This window comes from Scatophagus argus, chromosome 19 (genome assembly GCF_020382885.2).
Source record: "Scatophagus argus isolate fScaArg1 chromosome 19, fScaArg1.pri, whole genome shotgun sequence".
NCBI lineage: Eukaryota > Metazoa > Chordata > Actinopteri > Scatophagidae > Scatophagus > Scatophagus argus.
Window position 1 is genome coordinate 12,341,069 of NC_058511.1, and position 15,679 is coordinate 12,356,747.

General features: G+C 40.3%; 1 protein-coding gene across 1 annotated transcript; it reads left to right on the forward strand.

The window, feature by feature from the left end:
- Positions 1–17: 17 nt before the first annotated feature.
- ehd3 (EH-domain containing 3) lies at positions 18–14,254 on the forward strand. The gene is made up of 8 exons (XM_046372419.1): positions 18–1,109; positions 4,096–4,272; positions 4,919–5,016; positions 9,189–9,330; positions 9,445–9,544; positions 9,821–9,991; positions 11,259–11,423; positions 11,526–14,254. Exons 1-8 carry the CDS (start codon positions 883–885, stop codon positions 12,051–12,053), a joined length of 1,608 nt encoding a protein of 535 aa, XP_046228375.1. The 5' UTR covers positions 18–882; the 3' UTR covers positions 12,054–14,254.
- Positions 14,255–15,679: the final 1,425 nt, after the last annotated feature.

Sequence of the window (15,679 nt, forward strand, 5' to 3'; positions counted from 1 at the left end):
GGCACTTCCGGCTGGGTCGGGTTTCCTTCGACTCGGCATTTAAAATGAGCTGCAGGACATCAGCTGCTGCTACATTCAACACTGTGCTGTGACAGAAAATAACTCGTGGCATTAACTAAACAGAGCACTCGTATTTTTGACAAGAAAACAGCAGAAATAATTGTTGGTTCCGAAGAGGTGTGGGTGATTTTGTGGACTGAAGACTGGGAGCAGTTGAACAATAACGGTGGTTGCGCTGTCACAGCCGATCGGTGCATCATTTTTGGGATTCCTCTGCTAGCTATTGGACGAAATTGAATAGCGGTAACGTGATGTTGTGCATCAGCAGCGTGATTTAGGCTTTTGTGGGCAGTGTTTATTTACCGAAATATATTGGTAAACAAAAACAGAATCACCGAATGCAATGTTGTTTTTGGCTCAGGAGCTTTAAGTGGCCTGGACCTGTGAGGATCGGTGGACTCAATGATGAGAGTGCAGAAGGGTCAGGTGTAAATTCAGATTTAAAGATACAACAAATTACATTTTTTTAAGTTGTAGTTATTATCAGAGACACAGTCTTAAAGTAGCCTTCAGCTGGACTCAGTATAACGTCAATAACATCAGTCCACACCCATTCAGTGTGAATGGAGACTAAGACTGACTTTAACTGTTATTTCTACTATTTTCCCCTGAGACAGATGTGAGGAAAAAGTCTTTTTGGTTGCATTTCCTGTTAAATATAATCTGGAGAAAACAATATAGATCATCTTTAATGTTTATATATATTTATATATCATTTTCTGCTTGACGAATAACCTCTCAATCAGAACAACAGAATAAGCATCTTTGATCAGTTACACCTATTGAAGACTTCACAGTTCTGACATTAAGCAATCAGCAAACATGTTCAGCTGGCTTGGAACCGATGACAGGAGGAAGAAGGAGCCAGAAGTCTTTCAGACAGTCAGTGATGGTCTTAAGAAGCTCTACAAAACCAAACTCCTGCCACTGGAGGAGAGCTACAAGTTTCATGAATTCCACTCTCCAGCTCTGGAGGATGCAGACTTTGACAACAAGCCTATGGTCTTACTGGTGGGACAGTACTCCACTGGCAAGACGAGCTTCATACGGTGAGGAAAACTGCGCACACACACACACACATGTTCCTAACACACACACATGAAGATCTTAATTTGTAAAGGAGAATGAGGCAGAGGACACCAAAAAGATAGAAAGGGAGAGGCTGACACACCCCAACTGACTTTACCCTCTCTTCACCAGTGAGTTTGTCAGATTCAAGCAATAAACACGATCCATATGAAATGCAGTTCAAGGAATAGAAAACAAAGAAAAAAACTCATTAAGATCAATATTAAAAGCAGAACAATAACAAAAATAGCATCCATCACACACACAAAAACAGTCACAAGTTAACCTCTAGAGCCACACCTCTCCAAACCTTATTGAACCCATAAAAAAGTTTATGTGACATCCCAGCATAACACACATGCATGCACACTTAAATCAAATGCAGGCAGCACTGGCCTCTCTGATGAGGTGTGTGGATGATTAGACTGACAGATGGCTATTTTCACATCAGGGTTTGTTCATAAACCAAATGTTTCATCTGGTGCAGCTTAGAATCAGCCGTTTAAATTAAGAACTAAGCAAAAAAAAGGAGTGTTTGCTGGTAAAATAGTGTTGTATATTCAGAGTTGTGCGAGTCCGAAGCTTATGACCTGGAGTATCTCTGGCATTAGCATGTGTGTGACAGTGGGAGATATTAGCAGCTGGGTGTTGGGCCTCTTTTTAACTGCAGGGCGGCTACTAACAACCTGCCCCTCTTAGACACACACACACTTGCAAAGCATAGCAGGTAATTAGTGGGGTAAACCTTTGAAAGCCAGAGAGAGGATGCTGTTAGTGACTTCCTGCTATAAGACGGGACAGTGCAGACATTCTTGCTCTCTCCTCTTCTTCCTCCTCTGTCTTTGAAACTCTCCCTCTCTTTTCCTTTCCTCCCTCACTGATGACAACAGCCACCAGTCAGCAGCCTGACCCCACACCACCAGCACTGTAACAATAAGATGCAGAATGTACAAAGTGCTGAGTAACCCTCGGTCAGTCGCAGCATCTCTTTCCTTTCATATCGCAGGCTGTCAGACTGGCTGTGCGGGAGGAGTGCAGGTCTTCTTCAAAATGCTGGAAGGAAGAGTTACAATAATGACGTTTTTACATCGTATCTTCTTTGTGAATTAGAAGTGATGAAGTGTGTTTGGCAGCTAAAAGAAAGAGAAAATGAATAGAGAGGCAAGAAATGCCAGTGGAGGGTAATATTAGCCTTTGGCAGTTATTCAGAGGTTTGTAATGTCAGCCTGTCTTCATTTTAGGGCTGAAATTTATTGATTTTTTTTTTTTTTTCAAAATTTGTCTCCAATTTTATCTTCTGAGTCTTTCAAAGAGCAAATCATCATCATGCTACAAGTTTTCCTTTAGGGTTACTGGATTGGTGTGATGTGAGCTGATATGTGCAGCACAAACATAAACACACAACACAAAAACACAGTATGTGTATATATGACATTGAACATAACAATCTGCTAGAGGCACGTGGTTGTGCAAATGCATTGCACAACCTCCCCACAGACAGCAGGACTCGCACTACTCAAACACGTGTGCAGAGAGATGGCTCTGCCAGGCACTGCTAGCTCTTCTGACAAGGTGTGTTTGTAGGAAAGATGTATAAGGGAACCATCCTTACATCTGGTAGCAGTTAAAATGCAAACACATCCTGCACTCACTCTTAAAAATTTATGACCATTTTTAGCTGTAAATCCTTGGCCCAAATCTCCTTTTTATAGCCTGTGTTCACATCGTTGGGGTATGAAACTTAGCAGAAACACAGAAAAAATATAATCCTCATTTGTCACATGTGTCTTGAATTAAAACTTTAAAACATTTGAGTTGGAAGGTAGCTGAGTTGTCACCACAGCTGTTGAAGATGGGGTCAAAAGTTTGCAAGAGTTTGTGTATGTTTAACATGATTCCTATTTGCAGCAAAAACACATTCACAAATCTAAATTCTTCAGGAATTTTATTCTAAGTCTCCTGAAAAATGTGCCCAGTCGAAATCACACATGCACACAATGTAATCTTTGGTTTTCCGTGTCTTAAACTCTCATGCCAGTGGATCAATAAGCAAACTATGTGTCAGGCAAGCCTGGGAGATCAATGGGAACAATGTTCTTGTGAGCGCTGGTCGAGCTCAGCCAATCAAATTCTTGTTTTGTCAAATTCTCCTCTTAGTTTTGTCTGAAGATTTTCTCTGCAGGCAGGATGCACAGTCCTAATTTTAGGCTTATTCTGAGTTTAAGGCTGTTTAAGGCTGAGTTCAAGATTTACAGCTGATGGTTGTACTGAAGAACACTGATTTAAGCTTTTTTTCTTCATTATTATGTGTTTGTAGCTTCTCAGTCCCAGACTGGGATGCTGTCATCACTAACCAGGCTGGTCGGGTTGAATACGTCACCATCTCCCCTGCAAACTGATTTTTTTTGCCACTTTTTGTAAAATACCACGGTCTCAACTGTCATTCAGAAAGTAATTTTAAACCAAACTCTAAGCTGCTGAGTTTGAGGCAGTGTCTTCTTTTGTGCTCAGCAGCCATCTAGCCCATGGTGATGTAAAATTCCCCTAATCTTTGTTCCAGCAGTGTCTGATTCAAGGCAGAACTGTCTTCTGGTGATTTTTTAAATTATTAATATTTTTTTTTAAACTGCTTCTTACCATCCAGACCAATTTCCTTTGAGCGTAATCACTTTGAAAAGCCCTCATATCATATTAGAGGAAACACTCATCTGTCCTACTGCCTACAGCTGACTTTAGGGATTCAGTGCACTAATACAAATGATAAGACTGATTGCTGTTTTTTTATGAAAACAGGCAGATACACGCTGCCCTCTACACTGTTGTTCATTGTCTCATGTACTCCTGGAAGGATTAGTCCTTTCCTTTCATGTACGGCAGATTTATTCTCACACAGCGTATACTTGATCAAAAACATCTTCTCTCTTGTCTTGTTTTGTTTAACGCTATGTCACACTATCTTCCCAACAGCTACCTGTTGGAGCAGGATTTTCCTGGAATGCGAATCGGCCCCGAACCCACCACGGATTCCTTCATTGCGGTGATGCACGGCGACACAGAAGGAGTTGTACCTGGCAACGCTTTGGTGGTTGACCCCAAGAAGCCCTTCAGAAAGCTGAACGCATTTGGAAACGCATTCCTCAACAGGTAAATCAACACACACACATACACACACATTTTCACAAAGTGCTAGATGAAATGCACCAATATCAGATGTTGTCTGATAACTTCTGGGGATGTGTGCGCTGACAGTGCAAAGTGTTGTACGAAGATGAAGTATGTGAACGTAGAGGGGAAAGAGTGGAGAAAAAAGAGAGGGTGAGAGTGCAAGTGAGAATCTGCACCACAGCTCTACATTCCTGTGTGATTGAATTTCCCTCTGCTCACTGGCCAAGCTTTTCTCATCTAATGGCTGCCCGTGTGTGTGTGTGAGAGAGAGAGAGAGGCAGCTAGTCATTGTTACAGAGTCGTCCTTCTGGAAAAGGAGAAGTGCCAAAGACTCACTCTTACTCTTGCTCTTTTTTGCTGTGGTGTCCTCGCCATGAGGGTGCACCGCTGCTGAAAGGAGAGAGAAGAAACGTGTAGTGTCAGAGGGGATTATGGGGGTTCACAGTGAGAACGACTGCTAACCTGTTTGTATTTATCCAGCTGGAGACAGAAAGGGAGAGCAGCAGAGACGTAGGAGAGAGGGAGAGGGAGGTCTGGAGTGGGATGATGTTTGTTATTAAAACATTTTACACTTCTGTCTGGTTTCTGATAACTCTCCCTGTCTCTGTGTCTGTGTGTGTTGCAGGTTTGTGTGTGCCCAGCTGCCTAATCCAGTGCTGGAAAGCATCAGTGTGATTGACACACCAGGGATTCTGTCAGGAGAGAAACAGAGAATTAGTAGAGGTTAGACTCTCGCACTTTTATCCTCCTTTGTTTGTGATTCTGTGTGTGTGTGTATGTGTGTGTGTGTGTGTCAGTCAGTGTTCATTTACTGGGCCCATTCAGCTGCTGCCGCCTCCATCCCACTGAACTCTGAACTACCATGTCAGCATTTCCTTTGGGTGTGTGTGTGTGTTTACTTTAGCTTCTAGCTATCAGGAGGGTTATGCTTCACTCATTTCAAAGAACAGGAAGCAGTGACAAAAAAAGATGAGCTTTGACTGTGCACCCTCACACACAGACACAGGCATGCATGCACACAGTTCAGATTTAGCAAGATGTAACAGTGTACAGTGCACTAATGTTTTTAAAACATGAAAAACCCAGTGGAAATTTGCTTTGTCATTCATTAAACACTTGTGAAAGACCTTTGCTCCCACCCAGCATCACATGTGGTGCATTAATGTTAGCTACACTTACTCACATATTTATTGCACAGTGACTCAGGTTCTTAGCTTTTCTTTTAAGAAAACAAAAGGATAGAATATCAGAAGCTGCAAGCTAAGCACCATTTGAAATTAATGTAAAGTGAGATGATGATTTTTTCTTGATTCATTGTATCTATTTACACAAAAACCCGTTCATGCGTATTGCTCTTTGTTTATCCATCAGTGTTTTTCTGTTGACACCAGAGCCAGCTCATGGGAATTTTCTAACACTGAACATTTTTTGCAAGTAAACTTTATAATCAAATAAAGCTGTATTATCTGTCTTTTGAAATGAGTGAACCAGCAGTGGACAGATCCCAGTCCTGGTGTTAAACTTGATGCAGAGACTGTAGCTGGAAGAGAAGTTTTAGGTGTAAAAGGCTTTCTTACAGTTTGATATGTGTCCGGCATGCTGGCATTCCCAAAGCTGAATGCTGGCATCACCATACCAACCGCTTCCATTAACAAAAGAGCTCGCATTAATTGGAGACAGCTAGAATTTAGTCTTTCCCACATTTATTCACGCCATCCCTCTCCATCCGTGTTTGAGTTTCTTACTTTTTCCTGTCCATTCCCTCCTTTGTTTGTTCTCTCTTATAATTACCAGTGTTAATGTTTTCTTATGCTGAGTAAGGCCCACATGGGTTGTTTCTCTTTTACCAAAACATTGTTGACATTTGCATTATTGACTGTCATCACCTTACGTTTAGCATCAACAGTAGTAAGTATCACAAAAAAGAAATGGGGTGTGACAGTAACGGGACAGTATTAATGAATTAGTACTCAGTCATAAAAGTCCTGATTGCATTCAGATCTGAGTGGAGTAAACAGATTCTGATGTCATGAGTTCATGTTCTTGCATCCCCACCCCTGCTGTAGGCAGTTTTCCTCTGGGTCTCCAAAAATCAGGTCTGTACATTGAAATTGTGATCATATGTATATATATAAACATTCTTATGAAGTTCCAAAAGGCAAAATAACACAGAGCATATTCTGGTCATTGAGTTCAACACATTACTTCATAGCAGGGTTGGGTTTGAATTAATGCTTGTCATGAGAATGTTGTTGTGTTGAGAAACAGCAGAGAGTGAAGACTCTGTCAGCACCAACAGAGCTTCAGATCTGAAGTAATTTTATTGAAACTGACCCATATCAGCTCTGCTCTACTTTGTAATGTTTGTTCAAAGTGTCCTCTGAACGTGTTGTCAAACCAAATAAACAGCACAGTGAGGCGTGACCCCGCCATTGTCTGTTGGATATAAAAAAAATACAGGCTAACATTAATCTTTACTGAGTCAGCACAGCTGTGTTGTCCCTGGGGACTGTGTGTGTGTGTGTGTGTGAGTGTGAGAGGGGAGAGAGAGAGAGTATGTGTGTGTGTATGGTCATTTTCTTTTTATTTTCATTCAGTTCCATCCATTTGTTTATTGCATGTTTCATTTTGTACGTGTGCTTTCGTGTGTGAGTTCTGTTTATGTTGTGTGTCTCATTCTTTGCTATTGTTACATCTTTTCTTTCACCCTGTTGCATTGTTTCATCAATGTTTCCATATATTTGTGTGTGTGTGTGTGTGTGTGTGTGTTTGTGTGTGTCTGTCCAGATGAGGAGTTGTCAGGCTATAGCTGCCTACGTAGATGTCCTTATGGAGGTATTGTAGATAATGAACCTGGTCTGCAAAACGGCTAATTAAAGCGATACTTTGAAGAATTTATGGACTGGATATGTTCTTCACAGACTCTTGTCAAATGGTTTGGGGGAAAAAAAATATATATTTCTCTTTGTTTATTTGTTGGCCTTGCTAGACAGCCAATTGGATATTTTAGTCATATTTCTCACATGGACAGACTTAACCAGACGGTCATATTCATGCTCCCCAGAGGACAAATCATTGTCATTTTGTTTCTTTGTTGATCATCTGATCATCTGAACTTCCCTTGACCAATGGCCACACCCATGAATGACATAACTAAATAATGTTTAATTACTCTTGTTCTCCAGAGAAATTAAAGTTGTTTTCCCTTTCGGCCAACATCAAACCATTAATTTTACTGAAATTTTGCCAAACTTGTGTAATCATGTCCTGATGGTAGTGGCAGAATAAAAGTCTCTATGGTAAGGGTCTAAAGGTAGTAAAAATCATTGCAGATCCTGGCTTACGGTAGTGGAGCTTTAGACTTATAGTTCCCAACACCATGTGAAAAGTGCTTAGTGTGAAGAACAATCCACTAAAATTCAAAAAGTCAAGGTATCTGTCCATCTCTTAACCCTCCAGGGCTTCGGCCAAGCAGCAGTGTGCCCTTTGCCTGCTCTGAGCTGTGCTCCTGCAGGACAGAAAGGCACAGCTGAAACCAATTTCAAAGTTTTACATGCTTATTGGTGCAATGGCTCAACTTCAGCTCAAATCCCAGTGGGGAACAGTTGAATACTCAACAACGTTCGTTTGTTCTGAAAAATGAATTTTCTCATTGTTGGTAAAGGAGTCTTTAAGGCATCGCGTTAGTATTATGATTTAACTTCAAAACTCATAATTCATTAATTATGTTAAACAAATATGCATACACAGAAAATATTCACAGTGAACAATAAGTATTCCTCTACTGGGATGAGTAGCAGTGCAGCCACGGTAGCAATAGCAGCAAGTATGTAGAAAGGGGGAATTTTTTTATCATTATGTTTTTGTGTTTGTATAATGAGTCTACCTCCCTTTAAGCAAGGAAGGTGGACCAGTGTGAGTCACATTTGTGTATATTCAAAGGGAAAATGTGTGCAGAGCTGGGAGACAGTTAGTTTAGAGACAAGTTTTCACTGACATAGCTCTTCAGAAAAGCCATTTCACATTCACATGAAGCTACTACCAACTGACACCAAACGCCTCCTAGTTGCTATCCCATAATCTCAGCTGTAACGTGTTCGCCACTGAGTGTGCATCTTTTATGCATCCACTCCAGTGTTGGTTGGAAATCTTAGCTCACTAATCCTTCATTCTGTACTTTGTTCTTTGTTCTCCTATCGTATACTGTGGAATTTCTCCAGGTAAATTTTGTCCTTGAGTAAGTCGGTTAAAGCAGGCAATGATGTACTCCTGCTGACAGATACTTTAACTCATTCATTCACACATTGCTGCCTTCCTTTAAACAAAAGGCTGTGATTTTATTGAGCTCTCGGCTCTAAAACTGTTCATGTATTGTGTTAAAACTGTTTAAAAAATCAGAGCCAAATAAGACAGTAAAATATCAGTTCATTATCTTGGAGGTACTGCTTCCATCTGTAAGCAGACATCCTCGTCTTTCAGCGTGTTGTAATATGGGCGTCCTTCATATTGCCTCCTCTATGACCTGAAGTCATTGTAATGGTTTCCTCTTGAGAATTTTGCACAATGACAGTTACAGTCCATGGCTCAGTTTATGGATTATAAAAAACATTAATCCTCATCATAACAGTTTAGTTCATACTACTTTTTAGGTACAGGTCAGTCCATTTGTTTCTGCCGCCTGTTTTAAATGACTCTGCTTAATGCCATTTTCACACCGGTATGGGATGGGAACAAAGAAACAGGAAGTAAAAGGATATATGTTATATATACTGCATCTCTTTTACATGCTCATCTAAACCTTCGTGACTCTCATGTGAAATCTTAAATTCACCTTTTATTTCACACCCTGACCACTTTTTGGATCTTTTCCACCCCCACTCCCCCCTTTTTCTCAGGCTATGACTTTGCGGCTGTCTTGGAGTGGTTTGCAGAGAGGGTGGACAGGATCATATTACTGTTTGACGCCCACAAACTGGACATCTCGGATGAGTTCTCAGAGGTTATAAAGGCCCTGAAAAACCATGAGGACAAGATCAGGTACTGCAGGATTGCTTTACTTACAGAAATAACCAGTTTTTGAGAACGGAGACAAGAATATTTGTTCTTTTTGCACATGTATGTCAGTATCTTTTGTGTTATTTTTTTCCCCAGAGTTGTGCTGAACAAGGCTGACCAAATAGAGACCCAGCAGTTGATGAGAGTGTATGGTGCCCTGATGTGGTCACTGGGGAAAATAGTCAACACTCCTGAGGTAGATTAAACATGAAAAAAAGATACAAAAAGGAAACAATGGATTTTCGCAGATCAAAGTCTGAGCCACATTTCCTTTCATTTCCATTTTACACAGCAGCAAAACGTTTTTGGAATCAAGGTTATAGGTAGTAATTGTTTGACGGTTTTGTGCACATCCACACGTTAGTCACACTAAACACCCACGGGTTTGTTGTGGATATGGTGCACCCGTCTTGATGCTTTTCTGTCTTGTTGTTATCCCACCAACAGATGATTTTCTGTCTCCCTCACCCAGGTGATCCGTGTCTACATTGGTTCATTCTGGTCCCACCCTCTGTTGATTCCAGACAACAGGAAGCTGTTCGAAGCAGAGGAGCAGGACTTATTTAAGGACATTCAGTCTTTACCAAGAAATGCTGCACTTAGAAAACTCAACGATCTTATCAAAAGGGCCAGACTAGCCAAGGTATGAGGAACAAAACTAGCCACGCAAATGACATAATAGACATTGGCTTTGATGGAGAAGGTTCTTATGGGACAGTTGTAAATAACGAACATCACTCACTCACTCTTCCTGCCCCGTCCAGCTGTTAACCTTGACAAAAAAGCTTGTCGCTGTCACAGAACCAATAGAACCAGACAAATTCTCTAGGCTATTCTCCTCTGAGTGAATTGTTTCCTGTTTCCTCTCTGGACAGGAAGTCAGGTATGTGAGGTGATGGTTCTCTGTCTGTTGTAGCTTGAGGAAACACAGAGGATGTACACATGCACACACTCAATCACGCACACAGATTTATCAGTCTCAGAGCTGAGCACAGTTTTCCTGTTTGACAGCTGATAGGGTGTGTGCGTGGGTGTTTCGTGATGAACATCAAGGACACAAGGTGGATTCAAGGAAATGCATTCACACACACATATCACCACAGCAACATAACAAATATACATTTTCCCATTAGTTTTTCCGTGTTTGGTTTCTGTTGAATATTAAACACAAATGTCAGCAAATCTAATGTGAGAGAGTACCCATAAGAGAGTAACTGTATGACTAATCCAGTTAAATTAGTGTGTGATATCCCCAGACATCAAATTGCAACGGTCTGTCTCCACAGATCCACAGAAAAAAATAATAGGCCAACAACTGGACAGTCATGAAACACAAAGAACTATGTATAAGTGAAGCAGCTTAATCTTTAATGATTATCTTCATAAATCTTTCAGTGAATTTGTTGCCTTGTTAAAGATGGTAAGCATGCATATCTGTTTTTCTGCCTGTATGTTGTTGTGGAAACTTAATAATTTAAGTGCGCTGCATGTTTCCCTCTCAATATGTTTACATCTGATAAGGTCAGATTGGTCATTTTTGTATCTTATGAAGAGTCAACAGTTGAACCCCTTCAGTTCACTTAAGTTAAAGATTATAAACTTGGCATCTGCCATTCATGTGCTGTTTTCAGAAGGTATGCTGATACACAACGGATTCACAGGAAATGACGCATGCAGATATCCAGAACAAATATTATGTGGTGACCGGAACACATGGTCTCAGGCATTTTGAAGAAGAAAATTATTTGTTTCGGTGCAAGTATAGCTGCATCGCTATATGAAGACGGATAAACTGATGCTCCTGTTGATTGTGTTCTGTTGTATTTCTCTCACAGTGGCTTCTCAGAGTGCGTTTCCTGATTGGTAAACATGCTATGCCAGTAAACAAGCGTCTTTCACTCTCACTCCAGGTCCATGCCTACATCATCAGCTCGCTGAAGAAAGAGATGCCCTCTGTGTTTGGAAAGGAGAACAAGAAGAAAGAATTGATTGCCAGTCTGGGAGATATTTACAAACGCATAGAGAGAGAGCATCAGATATCACCTGGAGATTTTCCTAATCTGAAGAAGATGCAGGTAAGCAGGAAAGAGCAAATGCAGATTTATAGGTAAGGATTAGTGAGATAAGATCTAAACTTGCCATGTCGTTTTTTTTGTTTTGTGTATTTTCCCTTCCAGGATCAGCTCCAAGCTCAGGATCTCAACAAATTCCAGCCTCTGAAACCCAAGCTCCTGGAGGCAGTGGATGACATGCTGGCCAATGATATCGCTAGCTTAATGGTCCTGGTTCGCCAAGAAGAAACCCAGCGTCCCAACCCAGTTGTGAAGGGCGGTGCCTTCGACGGCACTTTGGATGGCCCGTTTGGCCATGGGTACGGTGAAGGAGCTGGCGAAGGCATCGATGAAGCAGAGTGGGTCGTTGCACGTGACAAACCTGCTTACGATGAGATTTTCTACACGTTGTCTCCTGTCAATGGAAAGGTGACAGGAGCCAACGCCAAGAAGGAAATGGTGAAGTCAAAACTTCCCAATACAGTGTTGGGAAAGATCTGGAAGCTGGCAGATATCGATAAGGATGGTATGCTCGATGATGAGGAGTTTGCGTTGGCCAATCACTTGATAAAAGTGAAACTGGAGGGACATGAACTGCCATCGGAACTGCCTGCACACCTGGTGCCTCCTTCCAAGAGGAAAATACCAGAGTAAAAGTAAGATTATACCTTCCTCCAAAACCTTAAAGTAGACCCTCTTCATCCCCTCAGAGCATAATATTCCATTTAAAATAGGACTATTCCTGTAGAATTATAGTTAGAAAAACATAAAAATGAAACCCCATATCCAGCTCCTGATTCAACTCTGTTGCTGTCAGCGTTGCTTCAGTCTTTCCTTCTTTTCAAGAGGCAAATATTAGAGCAAAATATTCAGTTACGTTAAAATAGTGGATGCTAAGTAACTGACTCAATTGTTACGTTTCTGCAGTGCTGAAATGGCTTTTAACATGGTAGAAAAACTGGATCGTGATGATTTTTCTGAAGAAAGTCTTTGGTCCAGTATCTTCTTTTTGTATTTAAGGGTGAAATAGTGGGAGTTGTTAGATTGGACAGAAGATTAGTATGGGAAAAGAAATAAAAGTCTCAAACAAGAAACACTGGAATATAACAAAATGTGAGTTGGTCTGAACTACTGGAAAAAAATGGGGGAGATGCACAAACGTGAAAAGAGAAAGAAAAATATGACCAAAACTTTTGTTGGACTTAGGGAGAGGAAAGACTGGGATATAAAAATACTCGTCAATATCTATGATAGGAACCATTATTATACCAACTGCAATATTCCACACAACCACCAAAACAAACTCAGTTCTTACATTCTGCATTCTCTGTTTTCTTGGCACTACTGTATATTGTGGCTTTTGTTCTATGGCGACATCTTATGAAGAGCTACAAAGACTTCCTAGCAGGTGGCCTGAGAATACATGCAAACGCATACTAAGGTGTCAAAGGAAACACACACAGACGCACAAACTCAGAAAATGAATACTGATTACATGGTTTGCAACCAGAAAGTGTGGAGCAGTGCAACACCTCTGATTTTCATTAAAAAAAAAAAAAAAAAGTACTACATCAACTTCTAAAGTTGATGCGCTGATGTTGATATTCGTATGTGTGTGTGAGGTGGAGTTTATGACATCCCCATCATTTACCGGAGCAGCTGGATTGATGAGGAAAATGTTTCTCTAATGGGAAATAAGCAGGAGAGAAATTAAGGATGATGAGTTTTAAATAGTTCTAAACATCATTAACATGATTGCAAATTACTGTGACTATAATATGAAACTATACAGCATATAATGGGTTTGTTTGGACAAGTGAGTGTGCTGACATTCTCAGTATAAATGTATTGTAAGGACTTTGAATGTTGAATGCGCAGATGCTCGCTGTTCTGTGTGGGCACATCCTGACTATTGTATGTAAGAATATGACCACATGTATCAGTGTATCAGTATTTGTAGCATATCTGTGTTAAGTCTTTAGTCTTTAAGTCTTTGCATTACAGACTACCAATTCAGGAGTATTCCAGTGGGTTAATAACTGAAAACATTTAGGGAGATGTCTAATCTAACCCGTGAGTCCAGAGAGTGCACGCACAGCTTATTATGTGACAATAACAAAACACTAATTGACACATTTTTTAGTTCTTTCTGACTTTCCATTTCATTCGTTTAAATCATATACATGTAATAAATGTAATCCCTCTTTGAGGTGTTTCTGATTTACTATATGCCAGTATGTATGTGTATATACTTCACATTAGGACCCTGTTTGCAGTTACCAGTCGTTTGCAGTTACCAGACTAAACTTACTAAATTAGGGTTCCCGTATGATGAGTTCATGTTCATGTTTTACAAATGATACGCCATTCACCCACAGAATTGACTTTACAGAAATATTACCAGTTTATAGCCCCTTTGTGCCCCTTTGCCGTGTGTGACTCCGTGCTGTTGCTGTGAACATACCTGTACATAATAAGACTCTCTGCATTCCATGAACACAGACTGGAAAATCATCTGCGTCCATCTTGGGTGCTTGATGTGTCACTGGCTCATATTAGAAGGTGAATCCGCTCAGAAGAAACATTAAAATGCTTGTTGAACGTGGAGTGGTTGCAAAACAAAGTCCTTCAGATTCACAAGTGGTTTTTCTAACCTGACAGACTGCAACGTGAAGTCCTGTGTACTGGTAAAGTGGAAACACTGGTGTCTTGTCTTTTTTGGGTGGGTTTTTGGCAGGGGGAGGGGTGGTTCCTGTGTGTTTTAAAATGGTTATGCATTGCAAAGTTTGTACTTCACTGCTTTTCTGTCAGCATAAACAGCAGTCCAAAAGTGTAATAAAAATTCATTTACTCAACTTCTATTTGACCTGTTTTGTTTGTGTTGGCTGCAGCTGAAGTGCTTGGAGGCTATTTTTTGAGAGGGAAAAAGAAACACAAATTTGGATGTAAATCTGACTTCCTTTATCCTGACTGGCAGTGAGAGGATTGTGTGCTACCAGCTAAAATGGATTTTTCTTGACTCAATTGAGAATAAGAGCCATTCTGGAAACAATTAAGTAGATCTCAAGATTTGCATGTAAAGAGTTTGCCTCATCCACTCTAATATGATGATAAATAACTCAATAAAGACGAAAAGATTTAAAAATGAGATTATGTAGTAAATTATTTTCAGGAAATTAGATTTAGCTCACTGTGGAAGCCTGAACAGTCTCTCTGAAATAATTTCTCTCATGTGCCAGTCATGAGATCATATCAGTCCCAACATATGTGAAGAATGGATTTTAATTTCAGAGAGGTATGAGATCATGATTTTCCTGCTAAATGACACACGCAATCAGCTTGATGCCTAAGGGAGGAGTAAAATCCCCTGTGTGCTTAAAGAAAACCAAATAACAAACAGTGTTCAGATAAGTTGACAGAAAAACATATTTTTCTTCGTAATTTCACGGGTTGCACTTCCATCTAAGTTTAGGGAGGGTTTTTTATCTATATGCTAGTGAATGGGAGCTGTTTATGCTTCAACTGCAGTGGGATTTTGTTTATGCAACAGTCCTTCAAACTGCTCTGTTCTGTATATATTCAGTGCATGAGAAGCAGATTTCCACATTTATTATCAAGAACCACTGGAAAAATGCTGCATGAAATATTAGCTCGGCATTCTAGACGCTGTTATCTAGGGATGTGTGTGTGTGCATGTGCATGTGCATGGCAGGAAGTCAAAGCATCCCCTCGGACTGTGACTCTAAAGACCTCTCAGATATAAGCAGATACACACAAATACACATCCACATGCCACATGCAGGGAAGATGCAGCACTCTCTCCTCTCACACAGGAAGTTCTGTTCTTGTCCACTATTTCCTGTTCTTTGACCCTCACACACACACATTCAGACACACCGACACACACATCCTCAATCATTTTTTAAAGTGGAGGTTTTAGATGTATGAGTCTTGCGAGAGTCAGTTTAGTGTTTATTAACCTTAAAGTCTACATACGTTTCAGAAGTAAATATGAAGGTTTCAGTGATAGAAATAACACAAAACACAAGCTATTATTAATTTAGTAGCAACATAATTCTTTATATTGGAGAATAATTAACAGTGATTAGAGAATCTACAGGCACCTATTTTAGGATAGTATGTGTGTGTGAGAGAACACTGAGGTGGTCAGTGTGTCCCTACACTATTAAAAGGACAAAATAAACTAAAATTAAGTAAGTGACATAAAAAACAAAGCAAAACAAAAAACAGGAGAACTATTTTAAGTAGCTAGAGTATTT